The sequence below is a fragment of the Stomoxys calcitrans genome, chromosome 4, assembly GCF_963082655.1.
Source record: "Stomoxys calcitrans chromosome 4, idStoCalc2.1, whole genome shotgun sequence".
Lineage (NCBI taxonomy): Eukaryota > Metazoa > Arthropoda > Insecta > Diptera > Muscidae > Stomoxys > Stomoxys calcitrans.
Window position 1 is genome coordinate 1,655,189 of NC_081555.1, and position 17,464 is coordinate 1,672,652.

At 32.8% G+C, this 17,464-nt stretch overlaps 1 protein-coding gene across 1 annotated transcript in view; it reads left to right on the forward strand.

The window, feature by feature from the left end:
- Nucleotides 1-8,447: 8,447 nt before the first annotated feature.
- Nucleotides 8,448-17,464, forward strand: part of LOC106091476 (sodium/potassium/calcium exchanger 4) — a 40,266-nt gene continuing 31,249 nt past the window's right edge. Inside the window, exon 1 of the mRNA XM_013258011.2 lies at nucleotides 8,448-9,098. Within this exon, the coding sequence (XP_013113465.1) occupies nucleotides 9,020-9,098 (79 nt within the window). The 5' untranslated portion in view covers nucleotides 8,448-9,019. The remainder of the gene's footprint in view (nucleotides 9,099-17,464) is intronic.

Below are 17,464 nucleotides of genomic sequence, written 5' to 3' on the forward strand. Positions count from 1 at the left end.
TGTGCAAAGCATGGTTCAAATCGGTCCATAACCTGATATGGCTGCCATATAAACCGATCAGGGATATTGACTTCTTGAGCCTCTATAGGGCGCAATTATTTTCTGATTTGGCTGAAATTGTACAACGGCTTCTCCCATGTCCTTCAACATATGTGTCGAATATGGTCTGAATCGGTCTATAACTTAATACAGCTCCCCTATAAAACGATCTCACTATTTTACTTTTTGATCCCCTAAAGGGCGAAATACATATTTGATTTGGCTGAAATTTTTATGACAATGACACAATGACTTTTTATGACAGAATGACTTTTACTGTGGTCTCCAACATTTATTCCATTGATATAGCCAATAGCATAGCAATTCTTTTCTTTTATCCTTTCCTTTGTTTACCTAAAAAGAGACACCGGGAAAAGAACTCGACAAATGCGATCCATGGTGGAGGGTATATAGGATTCGGCCCCGCCGAACTTAGCACGCTTTTACTTGTTTTATATACATACTGGGGTGGTGTAATTAGTATGGAACGAAAAAGATCTTAATGGGCCTTTCGCATTTCCGATTATTCGGATGTAAAAAACTTCACTAGACCATACGTCTACGCTGAACATTAAGCCTGCAGATTTTGATTTCTAAGACTTTTGTCAGGTTTTTTTTGTTATTTTGGCCTATGACAGCCAAACCATTGAGATTTTTGATTTAATACTAAGATAAAAATTATGGCCAGGACAATATTTATGAACTCTCTAGTACATCGCAATAGCATTGGAAGGCTACTTCAGCCAGTTTTGGCCTTGTGAAAGTGCAAATTTGTTATGAAAATATTGATAAATTACTATGAACAATTGAAAATGGTATATCGCTATATAGTCCGATTTGGACCATAAGTATTGCCCATAAGTACTGACCATAGTGCGATGGAGTCCTTCATCGGCAAGGGCTGCCACCTCAGTGTATATTCTGCTACAAAGACGACGATATTGAAAGGAATTATGGAGCACAAAAAGTATTTGCTGGATGTTAAAAAAGCTTATATTTATATATTTGTTTGCAATTCAATTTCTTAACAATATCTCATATGTTATAAATCCAAGAAATATTGCCACTGAAGTAAGCGTCTTGGGTTACACGCCATTTATTTCTTCTTTCTTGTAATATAGAGCTTGCAAACACCTCCTATGGTTGGGTTGTGGCAACCAACCATTTTCGTATATTTTGTAGTATAAAGGAGAAATTATTTTCAACTCCGATCTATGTTCATTATCATTTATTATAAACTATAATAAATGATAATGATTGTGGTAATAATTATAAACTATAATAAATGATAATGAAGTAAAAAAATATTTATAGACAAAAGCAAAAGTAATAATTTTGTATACTATTATCATTATCAAAATCGCGCGCTAAGTAGCAGTAAAAGAGTAGTAAGAAGTTCAACAGTATTTGTACGATAGCAGAACTCAAAATAGCCAAAGTCCCTCCTATACTTCAGGTCAGACAGTTGTTTGTACTAAAGTACAAAAATAACGAAAAAAATTTTAATTAACAAAAATAACCCTTGTCTTCTCTTGTCTGAAATTCAAATATAATACTATGGTTTTTTTCAAGTTTTTAATTACTACAAAATTAAATGATTACAAGGAAAGTTCGGGAAAAATTATTTAACATTAAATTTGTAGATAAAAAGGGGGAATATGAAGCTTATATGTCTACTAACACAATTGAGCTTAAACAAATATGATAGGATGAGATATAGGCAAAATTTCAGTCATGGGCTTAAACATATATGATAGGATGAAATATAGGCAACATTTCAGTCATTTGCGAGAACAACACATCTTTTAGAGAAATTTTACATAGTTATATGATATGATAAATTGTCAAAACTAACATGCATTATGATTGCTTAATCATATTATTTGAAATTGCCCTAGTACTAGAAGGGACAGATTCATTTATTTTGGTCTTATAGGTAGACAATATTGTATTGTGGTTATAATTTCTACCAGGAACTACAAAAATGCCTAGATAATAATATCGCAATAGCTTCCAATTATCACTGAGTATAAATGGAGATTTCCACAAAATTCAATTTCTTTCGAATTGCATAAAAACTGAGAGATTGTAAGTGTGAAAAAGTCCTATGGCAGATCATAATACAAGAAGTCCACTCATATAGACATATATCTCTCAATTTAGATTAATACTTAAATTGCTATCACACGATATGAGTTGTCATATGTATTTTCAAAGATAGCTACATACGAAAAATTTAATATGAAAAATGGATCCTCGATTAAAACGATCGCTAATTTCATTGAACATACATTTATATGTTTTACTCGTTGAAACTAACTCAATGAGTTTCGCTTCATTTAAAATATGGCTGTAGAGTCACTGATGATGCAGATAGCAATTTTGCATGGTGAATTCAGTTATTCCCATAACGATGTGCTCGAATAGAACTATAACCCAGCAAAAACTTGGTAAGTCCATGTCATTATTTTTAGATTTACTAGCTGCTAAAATTTATCAAGTTATCAACAGGAACACCATTTGTGTTACCGGTAGTACAAATGTCATTACATACAACATTCGATGAAGCTCAAGAATAAGCACTTACTTGTAATAATAGAAAAAAATCATTATTAAAACCTTGGTTCTGATAAAAATGTCAGAAACTGCCGGCAAAATTGTCTCATTCCCATGAGTGCTGTCCGTTACTAGGTTAAGCTCAATGATAAGGGACCTCAATTTTATTGGAGAGGCCGAATGGCTTGCCCCAAAGCGACACCGCTTAGTAGCACTAGGAGGGAAATACTGTAGCGTTATTAATATAAAAAATATTTTTAATTTTTTTTCTACCTGGCCACAAATCCGTTGATTGTTCCATATGCTGTGGGCGTAATTTTAAAGAAATAAAAAATTTAAAAATTATTTTGCTGGATGATTCGAACTCGAACCTTTGTATTGTAAATCTTTTGATATACGCTCTGTGATAAAAAAAACACTAAAATCACTCCCATGTGTTAAAATATTGTGCCTATATATACAATATTTCAAACATAAACACAAAGTCATGGCCATCTTTGATGAAATAGAATTAAAGTTTGCTTTCGTGGTGTCAGCTAATATTGAATGAATGAATGGATGAATGCGTAGAGCGTTTGATTTGAAAACGGAAGGTTCTTGGTTCAACTCTCAGCTGCGATGAAGGTAAAGTTTGAATTTCATTTATTATTTGAATTATTTATATAAAATTTGTCTTCTTCAAAGAAACTGAGCATTGAAAACGTGGTGGTGTAGGGAAAGTCGCCAACACGTTTGCGTCTAAGTAGTTATATGTTAGCAACGTTCAACTAAGATAATATGTGATTATTTTTTGACAACTTGTATGCTTAGGCCTAGGTACTTATTTTTAAACTATTGGTATGCTTGTCCGGAAGGACTTTCCTCCTAGGACATCGCCATGTAAAAGTAATTATAAAGGAAGCCTAAATATAGGTTGTTCTACGTTTTGAATGAGCTTGCCTTTCTGATTATTTCATAATCAGAGTTTTTGCTGGGAACCTGATGTAGCTCCCACATTAAGCAATTACTTCATTTATTCTGCTGGAGCGCCTGCATAATGCCATACCAATCTAAATCAATATAAACTATGTGGATTTCACAAAGTCTTATTAGCAACAATCTATATTGGAGGGTGTTTAAATTTCAACCCAGCCAAACTTAATGCTCTTCTACCGAATTTACCGACTGGTTGTACGTTTTTCGCTGCCTAAAATATGCGTACCTTCTACAATGTAAACAAAGAGTCAGCAAACTGTTTTTATAGACCAAAGTGTCACTAATACGATTAACTTAACACCACTTTTCGATAAGGAGATGTAATGTTTTTATGGATTACAGGTTATTTGGTTATTGCCACTACAATATATCAAAATGTGTATTGATAATGCAACACTTAATAAAGTTGGTTTATATAATCAATTAATCGGAAGTACCATAATGACGTGTTAAATACTTCCTTGCGATAACTTGGTAGTGTGTTTTTGCTATTATAATGTTTTTTAATAGTACGCAATATATATGAATACATACAAATATATTTTCACATGAACATTCCATTAAAGAGCAAGGTGTACTTCTCTCATATCAAAGTGTTGATATTCAAGTTTTAGCTCAATGAAATGGACCTCCTTTTTTATGCCAAGTCCGAACGGTATGCCGCTTAGCGACACCACTTGTTAGAGAAGTTTTAACAGGCTGGATATCTTACAAATATCGCCAGTATTTGTAAGCGAATAACCAGCGCTGAAAAATTTTGATGACGTTCACGCGGGCATTTGATCTCAGGCGTTTGGTGGAAATAACCGAAAAAAGAGCAAAATTCAAAAACTATAATCACTTAAACTCAAAAACTACATGGAAAAAAAGAGGAAAGTCAAAAACTATAATCCCTTAAACTCAAAAATTACATGGAAAATTTGTTTGTATGAAATATGAATCCAAAATCATTTATCTTAATTAACAAATATTGGGTTGCCCAAAAAGTAATTGCGGATAAATAAAGAAAACCAAATTTAGATGTTGTTCATATTGCACGATAATTCAATGAACACTGTACAATATAAATGATTGGGAACATAGCTAGACTCTTCACTTCATTCATACTCAATCCCCATTTCTTCGGATAATTAGTCATTGGTAATTTTTAATAACATAAACCAATATAATAAATGTGAACGTATGAATTAATTGGATTAGATAACTATTTCTCTCAAAGAATTATGCGACATTATATTCATAAGTGTGAATTATAAAATATATTCGGTATTAGTCAGTAATTTTTTTATTTCAATATTATCCTAAATTAAATGTTGTTCATAAACCGATAACCACATTTCTCATATATCCACAATACATTATCTCAAATGAGTGTTATTGTCTGCCTATCGTGGCTTTTTATACAATGAGTGTTTTTCTTAAATAGCCCAGATATTGTTTTGTGATAGTTTCATTTCTTCAATAGAATTCAGCACTTAGTACTCATATGCATATGACTAATGAAGAGAAAAGATGCCATGGTTGGTCAACAATGTGGTTAATATATCCTTTTTGCGGTAAAATGTAAATTAATATAAACAAGTTTGAGGAACTTACCTTTTACTATGAAAGATCTTAGTTGGCTATTCCATCATGGGTAGAAGTTCATATTTATAGGATTCTGAAAAGAAAAGAAAATGAAATATGCATATTAATTGGCTGCTGAAGTTTTTAAATGTCTGATTAAACTCCATATAAAAAACTTTTATAATCACCTTTTATAATGGCAGTATTATGTTTGTGCATTGCAAATTTGCCGTTAATATGTTTAAGTAAATTAAGATATTTTTTTGAAGTTTTTCGCAACTAAAAACAGAGTGCCCCGCCATTACCATATTCCCTGATCAGATATATCATAGACTATACCTTAAATGAATAACATTTACCCGAAAAAGGAATCGAATAAGAAAACATCAAATCATCGACGCAATCAGTTCCTATGTATGAAAAATCTTAATTTTTTTATAAAGTTACCTTCTATAAGAACGACCATCGTTAAAGATGCAAGTCAGTTTTCTACTAGCATACGAGTTGTATTAACATGGACATATTAAACCAAATCGGTTGTCAAACTTGTGATGGATGCAATGAACAAATTATAGCAATTGAATAATGAGCAGAGATGGTCCGTCGGAAAAATCCGACTTATACGTCTTTAACCTAGCCAAAAAAAACTAGTTCTTGACACAATTGAAAAATAATTAGGAAATCGTACAATTATTTTCAACTTTTGTGAGTTTATGAATATGGCAACACTGGTGCATAGGTTAGAACGTGGCCCTATAACAGAAAATCTGAGTTCTAATCCTGAGGAGAACATCAAAACCATTTTTAACTGTTATTCTCCTTCATTAATACATACTGGCGGTATTTGTGAAAATCTTAAAGTGGCCAAGCTGCTCCGGAAGGCAGAGCGCTGATTAAAAATAGATGTATTTAGAATAAAAGCGTATTTTTTCGTATTTAAAATTTTGAATATTTTATATAGGCGCTACAGCAACAAAAAAAAATCTCAAACAATGATATAATGTCGAAATTAAACAAGTAGCGGTTTATGAAGTTTACTATTTTTTATATGTTTTATGCAAGTATATGACGTTTTCGATGGTTACGACTTTTTGATAGTCGAAACCCTAAAAAACCGACTTGCAGACCATCTTTGATTATGAGGGTCTTAGGTTACACCTCATCTATAATTTGTTTCCTCATGCCATACTGGCTGCAAACCGACAATTTGGCTCTTACAAGCATTAAGTAGAATAGTTAACGCAATGTTCCTTTCGTTCTCAAATTATTAATCTGGTCTCAAGGTAGAGTAATAAGTACAATGAGAAATACTGTATATATGCTACAAAAGCAAAAAAAATTAAATACCTGAGAAATATACAGAGGGCATCCATAAATGCCGGATGGCTTTGTAGGCAACAGATAAGCTCTGCTGGCTTTCGGGATTTTTAATATTTTATTGTAAAAGGTATATGTGAATTGACAGAATATAAAAAGGGAACACCCTTTTCTGGAAGGTACAACAATCTAACAAGTATTGCACGTCTGGACTCACTTTATCATCGGAACTCATGCAAGAAAATAGACATCGATCACGAAATTAGTTTAACAACATGAACAAAAGTAAGGAACGAAAACATAGTCTATTAGTACCAAGCTTGTGCTGTTGCAAAAAAGAGCAAATTGGTTGTAAGACACTTCATTGGCCACAATCAAATTGTAAATCTTCTGGAACCAAAAGAGAAGAAACTTTAAGGCCAACGCATGGTCAAATGAATAGGCTAGCGAAAAGTGTTCCCGATGGGATTTGCAGTCACGGAAATTATTATTACGGGTAGTGTTAAATGACGTGTAACACTAACACTTTGGGTTGCTGCTCAAAATAAAGCAGAATTACCAATTCGGTATGGGTATAACAAACAATGAAGACAATTGAAGCATCAGTTCAGCAGTTATTTGTAGGGTTTTTTTCAGTTCTGTTAGGGATGATACGTAGATTTTAAAAACTTATATTGAAATTATAAAATTTTTTTAATACTATTAACTAATGGGTTATGCTACGTGTTACAGTCCATTACTCATACATACAAAAGTTCATTTGAGTTTATATGTTGAGTTTATGTCTATCTTAAACTATTTTTAACAGGCCACCGTAGCGCAGAGATTAACATGTCCGCCTATGAAGCTGAACGCCTGGGTTCGAATCCTCGCAAGAACACCAGATTACAATTTTTCAGCGGTGGCTATCCCCTTCAAGTACTGGCGACATTTGCGAGGTACTATGTCATGTTAAAACTTTTCTACAAAAAGGTGTCGCACTGCAGCATGCCGTTCGGATTCTGCTATAAAAAGGCCGGCTATTGAGCTTAAAATTTTAATCGGACAGCACTCAGTGATATGTGAGAAGTTTGCCCAGTTCCTTAGTGGAATGTTCACGGGCAAATTTGCATTTGCATTTTCAACACAATTCTTAATAGACCTTTTTTCGGAAATGTTCCTAAAAAAATACTTTTTTCTTATTTTTATACATTTAATCAGAATTCAATTATTAGGTTCAACATTCTGCCGCCTTACGGCATTTTTTCTTTTTCAATAATTATAACTTTAAAAATCCCTTAAAAAGTGACAATTTTCCGATAAGTAGCATTGTCAAAATCTTAACTCAGTGACATAAAAAGCAATTGTTTTATGGGCGTTCTTAACTTTCACCATTGCGCAGATTTGTTTCGCAAGATTACCCCTAGGGTGGCCTGAACAATGTTCATTTTCAATGAGATACGTAGCCAAATACGTACTACTATCAACGTTTATTATTTATAATAGCGCAAATGCGTCACTGTTAACCTTTTAAGACATATCATACCACGGTGGCAGTGGCAGTGACAGTGGCAGGTGCCAAACTAAAAATCGTATTCGACATAAATCAAAACCTTCCAAAATCGTAAGACTTTTTTCTTTGGCTATGGGTGGAACTTATCGCCATAGTATCAATTCGTCATAGTGCTCTGAAAAATTCTGCACCGCATTAGGCTTCGGCTCTTTTGGAAAACGTTTTTCTGTGACTACAATTGCTGTTTGAGGGGATGATATTGTTGTTGTAACTCTTTAGCTATTGCTACTGCTGCAATCGTTACGTTACTCGTTTCTGATTAGGACATATTCTATCTAGAGCTGATATCGACTGGCCATCCAGCGAAGCGACTTGTGAAAAGTCTGCAAAGTTACCGATAATGCCGATCAACAATACGAGCGAATCTGATACACGAATGCCCGCCTGATTTGGTGGAGCGTAATCATTTGTAATAATGGCAGTCAGATAGATATCACCGCGACCACAATCATTACCACGACGGCCACTGCCGTCGACGAGCTGAGCAATTCTTTGTGTGCAATTGGGTGTTCGAGGAGTATAAAATTCAATAAAACAAAGTGCTTTGATTCTATTTTTCAATAACAGCGGCCATAAAAACGTTGGTCTTAATTTAGCGTGGATAGCAGCGGTACGGTTGTTTGTATGCGATACATTAACTCCTCCCGAAACGAAACAATAGTAAAATTCTTCTACCGACGGCAATGTAATTGCAAAAAGTTTGCAAAGTGACCACAAGCAATGTTTCAGTTCAGTTCAAACGAAATTAAATATTTATAGAAAAATCAAATCAATTTTAAAAAAGAATTCGAAAGCAACGGAACACAAGTGATATATAAAGAATTATTTTCCGTTATGAAGTTACAACTTGGAAGCTCAAAATAAAGCCTTTCCTCGAATTGAGCTTTGAGTTAAGTTTAAGCAACAAGCTTTGCCTGGTGTAGTTTAAAACCCAATCACAACAGAAGCTTTAATTAAACGCTGGTTTAAAAAAAAATTTGTGTAATTTGCATCACAAATTCCTAAGGAAGGAAAATGTTTACGAAGAGTTTAGTGCAGCTTGTGCTGCTGCTGTTAGTTTCCACACAATCAATAACGGCCAAAGAATCAACTGGTAAGCATTTATGGGCAGAACAGTATAAACTCATAAAGAGGCTCAAACGAATACATATCTTACCCCCACAGACCGAATTTCATGGCAACAAAATACAAGAAATGCGAGACAAAATAAGATAATTACAATATAAAACCATAAAAAAATAAATAGAACAACAGCAATAAAATTTTCAAAATACTTTTCCTATATTTTGTGACTTGGCGACAATTAGGTACGAATATTTAGTATTGAAATACTCTTCGAAGACCTAGGGTAATCATTCAAGAGATATTTAACAGAATGTTTTTAACAACAGGTTAAATGACAACACTTAATTTCTAGTGAGGCTTATTGACACAATTTCATTTCTATGCAGCAACTAGTTGAACATTTTCAGTTTTATTATTTTAATGCGAAATGTGTTTATGTGTCAACTTATTGTACATATTAAATAAACCAAAACAATTGCTTTATTAAAGTGGCTACTTTAATAAAAAATTACGTTTTCCAACGACAGCCCTATGTTAAAATCATGAGATTTAATTTAGCTTTGGAAATAAAATTTATTAAAATTTTGCTGGGAAAGAAGTATTTTTTTCTCTTTCTAGTAAATTTTCTGAAATTTTCGCCATTTACTACTATTTTCCACTCAGAAAAGTAGTCACATAAATTCATACGTACCAAATAAAGGCTAGAAACGATTTCAGATGAAAATTTTCCAGAATATATTACAGACGTATTATCGGCGAATATCGACGCAACGCTGTTTTGTAATGTTTTTATATCAGAAGTATATATGTTGCAATATACTGGTGATAAACACGAACCCTGTGGACAACCAGCACTCACATCAAACAACCGAGAGTATTTTGAGCCTATATAAGTTCTTGAAAACAGAACATATTCTATGATCTGTATAAGTTTTCTATACAAGCCGTTAATCGCGTATCAGCATCTACAAGACGAAATTAAAGACGCGACACATATCCATTGCCCCACCATCTTGAGATATAGTAATTCACAAGTGACCCCGATGACATTTGTTCGTCGATATCGAAAGGATTTTCGATACTATACCCCAAGACGCACTCTTGGATATCCCTGCGGAAAGAGGCACAAAATTAATAAAAGTTAGCAAAAGTGGTACAAAACCCCTGACAAGCAACAACGAAACCATCGATAACGTTGAATCATTCTGGTATCTTGGAGGTTTAATATCAGCAAACGGTGGATCTGACGACGATCTAAAGGTTTGTTTAAATTAGGCAAGGGTATCTTTCCAAGTAATGCGCAAAGAATGGCGGTCAAACAACATCATCCGCAAAACCAAACTCCGTATGTTTAATAGCAGCGTTAAATCAGTTTTGCTGTACGGATCTACAACATTGGGTACCACGCAATCAAAAATGAGAAAATTGCAAGTATCCGTAATTGAATTTCCAAAACGCATTTTGCGCATATATCAGCTGTATTTTATATCAAAAAACGGATTAATTGCCCAGAAAACCAACTCCCCAATGGAAGCAGAAGTAAAAAAAAAAAGGAAATGGTCTTCAATTGGCTATATCCTACGAATACCCAATGGAAGATTGCCAAAACCACACTACAATGGACTACCCGGAAGATCTCTTGTGACATGAACAAGATTTGTAAGATCTTAAACCCTTGCAAAAGATCGAAGAAGATAGAATTCTTAATCGCCCTAAGTTCAACATGAACTATTGTTAAATATTTTATATGTATTTAATTTTCCCAGTATATGTAGGTTTATTTACCATATAATATATATATATATATATATATATATATATATATATATATATATATATATATATATATATATATATATATATATATATATATATATATATATTATATGGTAAATAAACCTACATATACTATATATATATATATATATATATATATATATATATATATATATATATATATATATATATATAAGAATGAAGAACAAAATGCAAATTGGGCGATACAAGAATGGGGAATCGGCGGGTTCTTTAATGGCTCCTACCTTGGTTTTTTTATTTATTTTTTTTTTTAAGAAAATAATCTCACCTTTGGCAGCTTTTTATAAAAAAAATATATTTAGAATACCATAAAATGGGGTTTCTTATCATTGAACTTAAACTTGTATCGGAAAGCACTCTTGACATTAACGAATGTTCATTAATGAACATTCCCCAATGTTCATTAATGAAAAGTTCATGGGACAGTTTACAATAATAAAAGAAATCTTTTCTATGGTCGTGAATATTGGTGTAGTCTCATGGACGAAATCAAACTACTTAGCGCTATTTTCGATTTGCCTCTTTGTATTTGACTTTCAACGTCTGTGGGAACTTTTCCATAAAAAGGATGATAAAAACCAACTTTGCATTAATGCAAAGCTGTATTTGCCAGCTCGGGTGATTTTTTGTCTAGTTTGGCAATTTTTTTCTACGTTGATTTGATTTTTTGCTATATAATTTTACTTTATTAATTTTTATCACATTCCAAGAAACATTATTTTTTAATTTTTTTCTTTAACTCTGCACTCAGATAATTTTTAACATTGACTTATTTCATTGTTTTTTTTTCCAACAGGATACTTGAATACAAATTTGGATGATAAATACGTCAATATAATCATGAGATAGCATTCCCACCCACATAGGGCTATTTATTAACTCATTTTTTCTATTGCTCACTAAGAAAGTATAAAAAGGAAGTATTTTAAAAAATGTCATTCTGGTGAAACCCCAGCCAACCGCAAAACAATAGTGACATACATTCGCAATACATGACGTCTTATACATCTGTTGTAATCAGAAATATTCGAGTGCTATACATCTCACGCATGGGTATGGGAGAGGGGAGGGAAAGGCAAGGATCATAACTCACAATCTATATTCTCCATTACTCAATTGATAAAAAGTGATAAAGCACAATTTATATTTTTATTTGCTTCGTCTGTAATAGCCACAAATCGAGCATACAGCAATTCCATCATTATTTTGAACTACTCGTATAATTGAAAAGAGAACGTAGAAAGCTACACAAACCGAGTCATACACATACAATATATACATATGTATGTTTGTATGTGCAACTGTTTTTTTCAATGGGAATAGTATTTCAAAAGAATTAGAAGACAAATTTCTACAATTACATCTTGAAGCACTTAAGTATTTAATTAAATTATAATTTAAAAAACCCAAAATAGCACAAAAACATAAATGCTAAAGAATAATTTCTTGGAATCATAGTCGGGACATCCCCCTCAAAGAAACGAAACCACATTCGGAATGTATTACGAAACACAAGTGCATACCACATTTTTGATTTTCAAAATGAATGTAAAATACACTCGAAAATCTTTTTTTAAAATCCATCAACAAATTTTGTTTTTTTTTTAATGTTGTTGCTTGCCAAAAAAAGGGGAAAACAAACTTGTCTGCTATTTTAACCAACTTATGTTTGAAATGGCAGCAGAAAATATTAGCTGCACACAAGCAATAATAACTTTCCTTTTGATGTTGTAACCAAAATATTGGGTTGCCCAAAAAGTAATTGCAAGCTGTTACTTTTAGCTTGCTTTAGAAAAAAAGTGTAAAAAAAGTATATTTGATTAAAGTTCATTCTAAGTTTTTTTAAAAATGCATTTACTTCCTTTTAAAAATCCACAATTACTTTTTGGGCAAACCAATACTATGCAATAATTATAAGATGTTCCAATAAAATGTTAAAGTTTGTTTTAGAATGCAAAATTGTCAAAAAGTTTTCAAAACTTTATGATTTTGTTTTTTCTTTATTTATTCCACAAGGGAACATATCTTAATTTATCATGCAAATGCAAATTTGCCCATGAACATCCCATTAAGGAATAGGAGCAATGATAAGGGACCTCCTTTTTATAGCCGAGTCCGAACGGCGTGCCGCAGTGCGACACCTCTTGGGACGGAAGTTTTTACATGGCATAGTTCCTCACAAATGTTGCCAGCATTAAGAGGGGAAAACCACCGCTGAAATTTTTTCTGATGGTCTCGCCAGGATTCGAACCAGGCGTTCAGCGTCATAGGTGGACATGCTAATCTCTGCGGTACGGTGGCCTCCATCTTCATTTTTCATTTTTTGGTATTTTATTATGAACTGTAGCTCCACCTGCCAGTTTCACCAGCGCATTTATCTTGCATTGCATGCCATTAAATTTATGTGACATAACACATATGTCATCTGCGAAGTCAATATCTTCCAGTGTTTCTTAAAATTCTATACAAATTCACTTTTCAGCACAAGTTCGACATAGACCACTGCAAAGAATAGCGGCGAAAGAGGACATCCTTGTTTGAAACACTTCCTATAAACAAAATGTTGACAGCTATCAAGAAGTGAAATATCTTTTTATTTCGCTCTTTTTATCGAACAAATTCTTTGAGTGCATATTGTGATGATTACATACATACCTCGTGTAAACTTTAACAGTCATATTCACAAAACTTAATGAAGCCTTAAAATTAGTTGGACTATAAGGAAATCTGTCAAATAAACCTATTTCAAATCTAGATTCAGTTTTTTCTATAGACAAGCATGCTAGTCAATTTTTAGTTTTCCATTAAAAATTTATGAAGATAAAATTTTTGCAAATAAATTTTTATTTACTCTCACTATACTCGAGTGTTCATGACGATATGTCTAATTTCTGTTTGCCATGACATTTTATATTGTTATCTAAATGCTTTACAGAAATTACGAGATAAAAAGTAAAATTCCCATCAACTAAGAAAGCAAATGAAATTCGTTAGAAAAACATTATTACAGCCATGTTTTATTTGTTAATTTTTAATTTTGAACAGGTATTGCCTAACTTCAACGGAAAACAACAACAAAAATAAGAAAAGTATATAATACGAGAGAATATATTTCAATATTTTCAACAAACACTAAATTAGGAGTTTTATGTTAATGTTTGTTTTGCGCGTAAAACTATCAGAGCTTTTTGATCCAAAATCACAATAAAATAAAAGCACGACCATTATATCTCAGCCGCAAAGTAACGTTGTAAATTTGAATTTATTTCTTATCATATCGATTTCATTTGTATTTATTGTTGCATATATACAAAAACACTTGATGCGTATGATTAAATTAAGCAACGCACTAGACATGGTAGCAACTCACACAGCTGATAAGGCATGAGACAAGGTACATATGCTCCCATGTACTTACATATGTTGTGCTAGAGGCCTGTAAAGATAATTGTTGACTATCTGGGGGGAAATTTTTTTCCTTGTTTATTTTTAATACGAATGCCAATGTCAATTATAAAATTACTGGTTATTATTGGTCCTTAGAAAACTCCCCCTATTCTAGCAATCATTTAAGTTATCGGGAATTTCATTGAATATTATTATAAAGCATCCTTAGATACTAAAGGTCATAGTCACAAAACTTAATGAAGCCTTGAAATAGTTTTATTTGACAGTTCTACAAAGAAAATCTGTCATATAAACCTATTTCAAAGCTACACTAAGTTTTGAGTGCTGAATATTTTCAACAAAGAAATGACACAAAGATTTAAATATGATTAGTAATATTTTCCATTGCAAAAGCGATAACTTCAAAATCTATACAAAAATGTTTCCACAAATAACCCATTTAGGAATAGCCGGCCGATTTTTTTTCTTGGTGATGGGGGTAGAAATTCTCAAATTTTATTAAATACATGATAAAAGCTCCCTGAAACTTTCTAACAAATCAAAAGAGATCACTGCTGTTTATGCTCTATTATCGGATATCGCCTTTTTTCTCTTCTGCCATTTGATAATGCTGTACAAATGTACTCGTATATGTATTTATTTTAACAAGTGTATTCAGTCATTGTGTAAACAATCATAATTGAACAATTATGTTTTTGAGTTTTGTTTCATTACAACGAATTTCAAGATCTTCTACGGCTTGCAAAGAACCCTCAAACAAATTAAGCTCCTCCAATACTGCATATCTTTAAATTTTTATATTTGAAATCGTTGTTTGGCCAATTGCCGCCGATCAATATCAATTCCCATCAGCCGCAGCAAAACACGTGTCACGCAATACTTATGTTCTTTGCTGTTGCATGCTTGACTTAGGAATTCTTCACTTCAAGCAGCCATAGATAGACGGGCGGGACAGGCAATTGCATTATCAAATATGAATATTTTTATAAAAAAAAATAAATAAAACAAAAAAAAAACAAAAGAAATAACGAAGTTTTTCACACCCCAGCAACATGATGTGAATTTTGTAGGCTATTAATAGACAAAGCGGATAGTTCAATGAACTTTTAGTTACAATAAAAAAATTGCGAATAGTAAATTTAGTATTTTATTCCAAACTGAAAATTCTTATAGATATTAGATGTATCCAAAGTACATAAAAATGTGTAGTCAGTTTAGGATCGACCAAAAAAACCCATCAATTCGATCAATGACAAAGCATCGATGCGAAATCTTTGTGAACTAGAGCAAAAAACGTGACACATTGTCAATACAGATAGTCAGTACAACATATTTACATTTGGAAGAGGACTCCAAAAAACGTTTGTATGACATAAGCCTAAAACCAAAGAAAAAGATTACTTAATAGTAGTAAATTTTTTTCACTAATCAAAGCATTTTGATAATGATTTCAAACCAAAGAAGCAATACATTAAAATAAGAATCTTATCTTCTACATCAAAAATGTAGTAAGGAACCATTATACTACAATTCAAGATAAAATAAATTCTTAATATCAAGAAAAAAGGTAAAATGTTGAATGTTTAATTTTAGTTAAAATTCGTTATACTTAGGACACACTTTTTTCTGTTTGAAGAATATTTAAATAAAAACGCCCTTATTTTTCTACCATGGAACAAGTTAAAAGGAAAGTTTTTTTTTGCAAAATTTTTTAGTCACTCAAACATCTGTTTTTCCTTTATGAAATCAGCTGGTTTTGACATAAGAGCGAACAAAAACCTCTTATTTTCAGTGACGCAAAGTTAGTGGGACAAGCAGGAAGAGACTTGAAGATTGCTAGATGGGATGGCAATCAAAGACATGAAGTATTTCATACACAACTCTTTCTGTCTCACAGATCTCAACATGTCCGAAGGAGTTGCATATTACTGATTCAACAAGTTGTAAAGAGGCTTTGAGGTTGGCGAATAAGAGGACCACTCAGCAGTGGTTGCTGAATACTTATCTGAGGAACTATCGTTCACATCAATTAACCCAAGCGTATTGGTGGAGACGGGAAATTCCCCTAACTTTATGCAAAGAGAAGAGGAAGACTCCGAGACGGAACCCAATAGGCCTTGTATGAAAGGGCGATTCGGTTGGATGAAGGTGTGCGCCAGCAGCAAAGTATGGAAACAAAAATAAGCAATCCGACACTAAATGTATTTTTAAGATACATTGCGCCTATAGATGGCGCAATTTTTATCCGATTGAGCTAAAATTTTTTACAATGATATTTCTCATGATTTCCAACTGATATTTCATAGGGTATTGCATTGATTTTGTTTCTACATAAATCGAATTTTTGGTTTTGTTTCTACATAAAGGGTGATTTTTTTGAGGTTAGGATTTTCATGCATTAGTATTTGACAGATCACGTGGGATTTCAGACATGGTGTCAAAGAGAAAGATGCTCAGTCTGCTTTGACATTTCATCATGAATAGACTTACTAACGAGCAACGCTTGCAAATCATTGAATTTTATTACCAAAATCAGTGTTCGGTTCGAAATGTGTTCATTCACGGTAACGTTGCGTCCAACAGCATCTTTGAAAAAATACGGTCCAATGATTCCACCAGCGTACAAACCACACCAAACAGTGCATTTTTCGGGATGCATGGGCAGTTCTTGAACGGCTTCTGGTTGCTCTTCACTCCAAATGCGGCAATTTTGCTTATTTACGTAGCCATTCAACCAGAAATGAGCCTCATCGCTGAACAAAATTTGTCAAAATTTGAACACATTCCGAACCGAACACTGATTTTGGTAATAAAATTCAATGATTTGCAAGCGTTGCTCGTTAGTAAGTCTATTCATGATGAAATGTCAAAGCATACTGAGCATCTTTCTCTTTGACACCATGTCTGAAATCCCACGTGATCTGTCAAATACTAATGCATGAAAATCCTAACCTCAAAAAAATCACCCTTTACTATCGATATTTATTATAAGAAATATCGAAAATATCGAATGTTGCGATCGATAGTTTGCCAGCTCCAGTCACACGCACCAAATAGCTGACCAAATTAGATGCAAACTCAACAAGTCAAATAAAAAAATGATTAATTTACGTGGGATAGATCAATTGATATCCTTTCTCGCAGATGATTTACATTGGCCTATTTTAA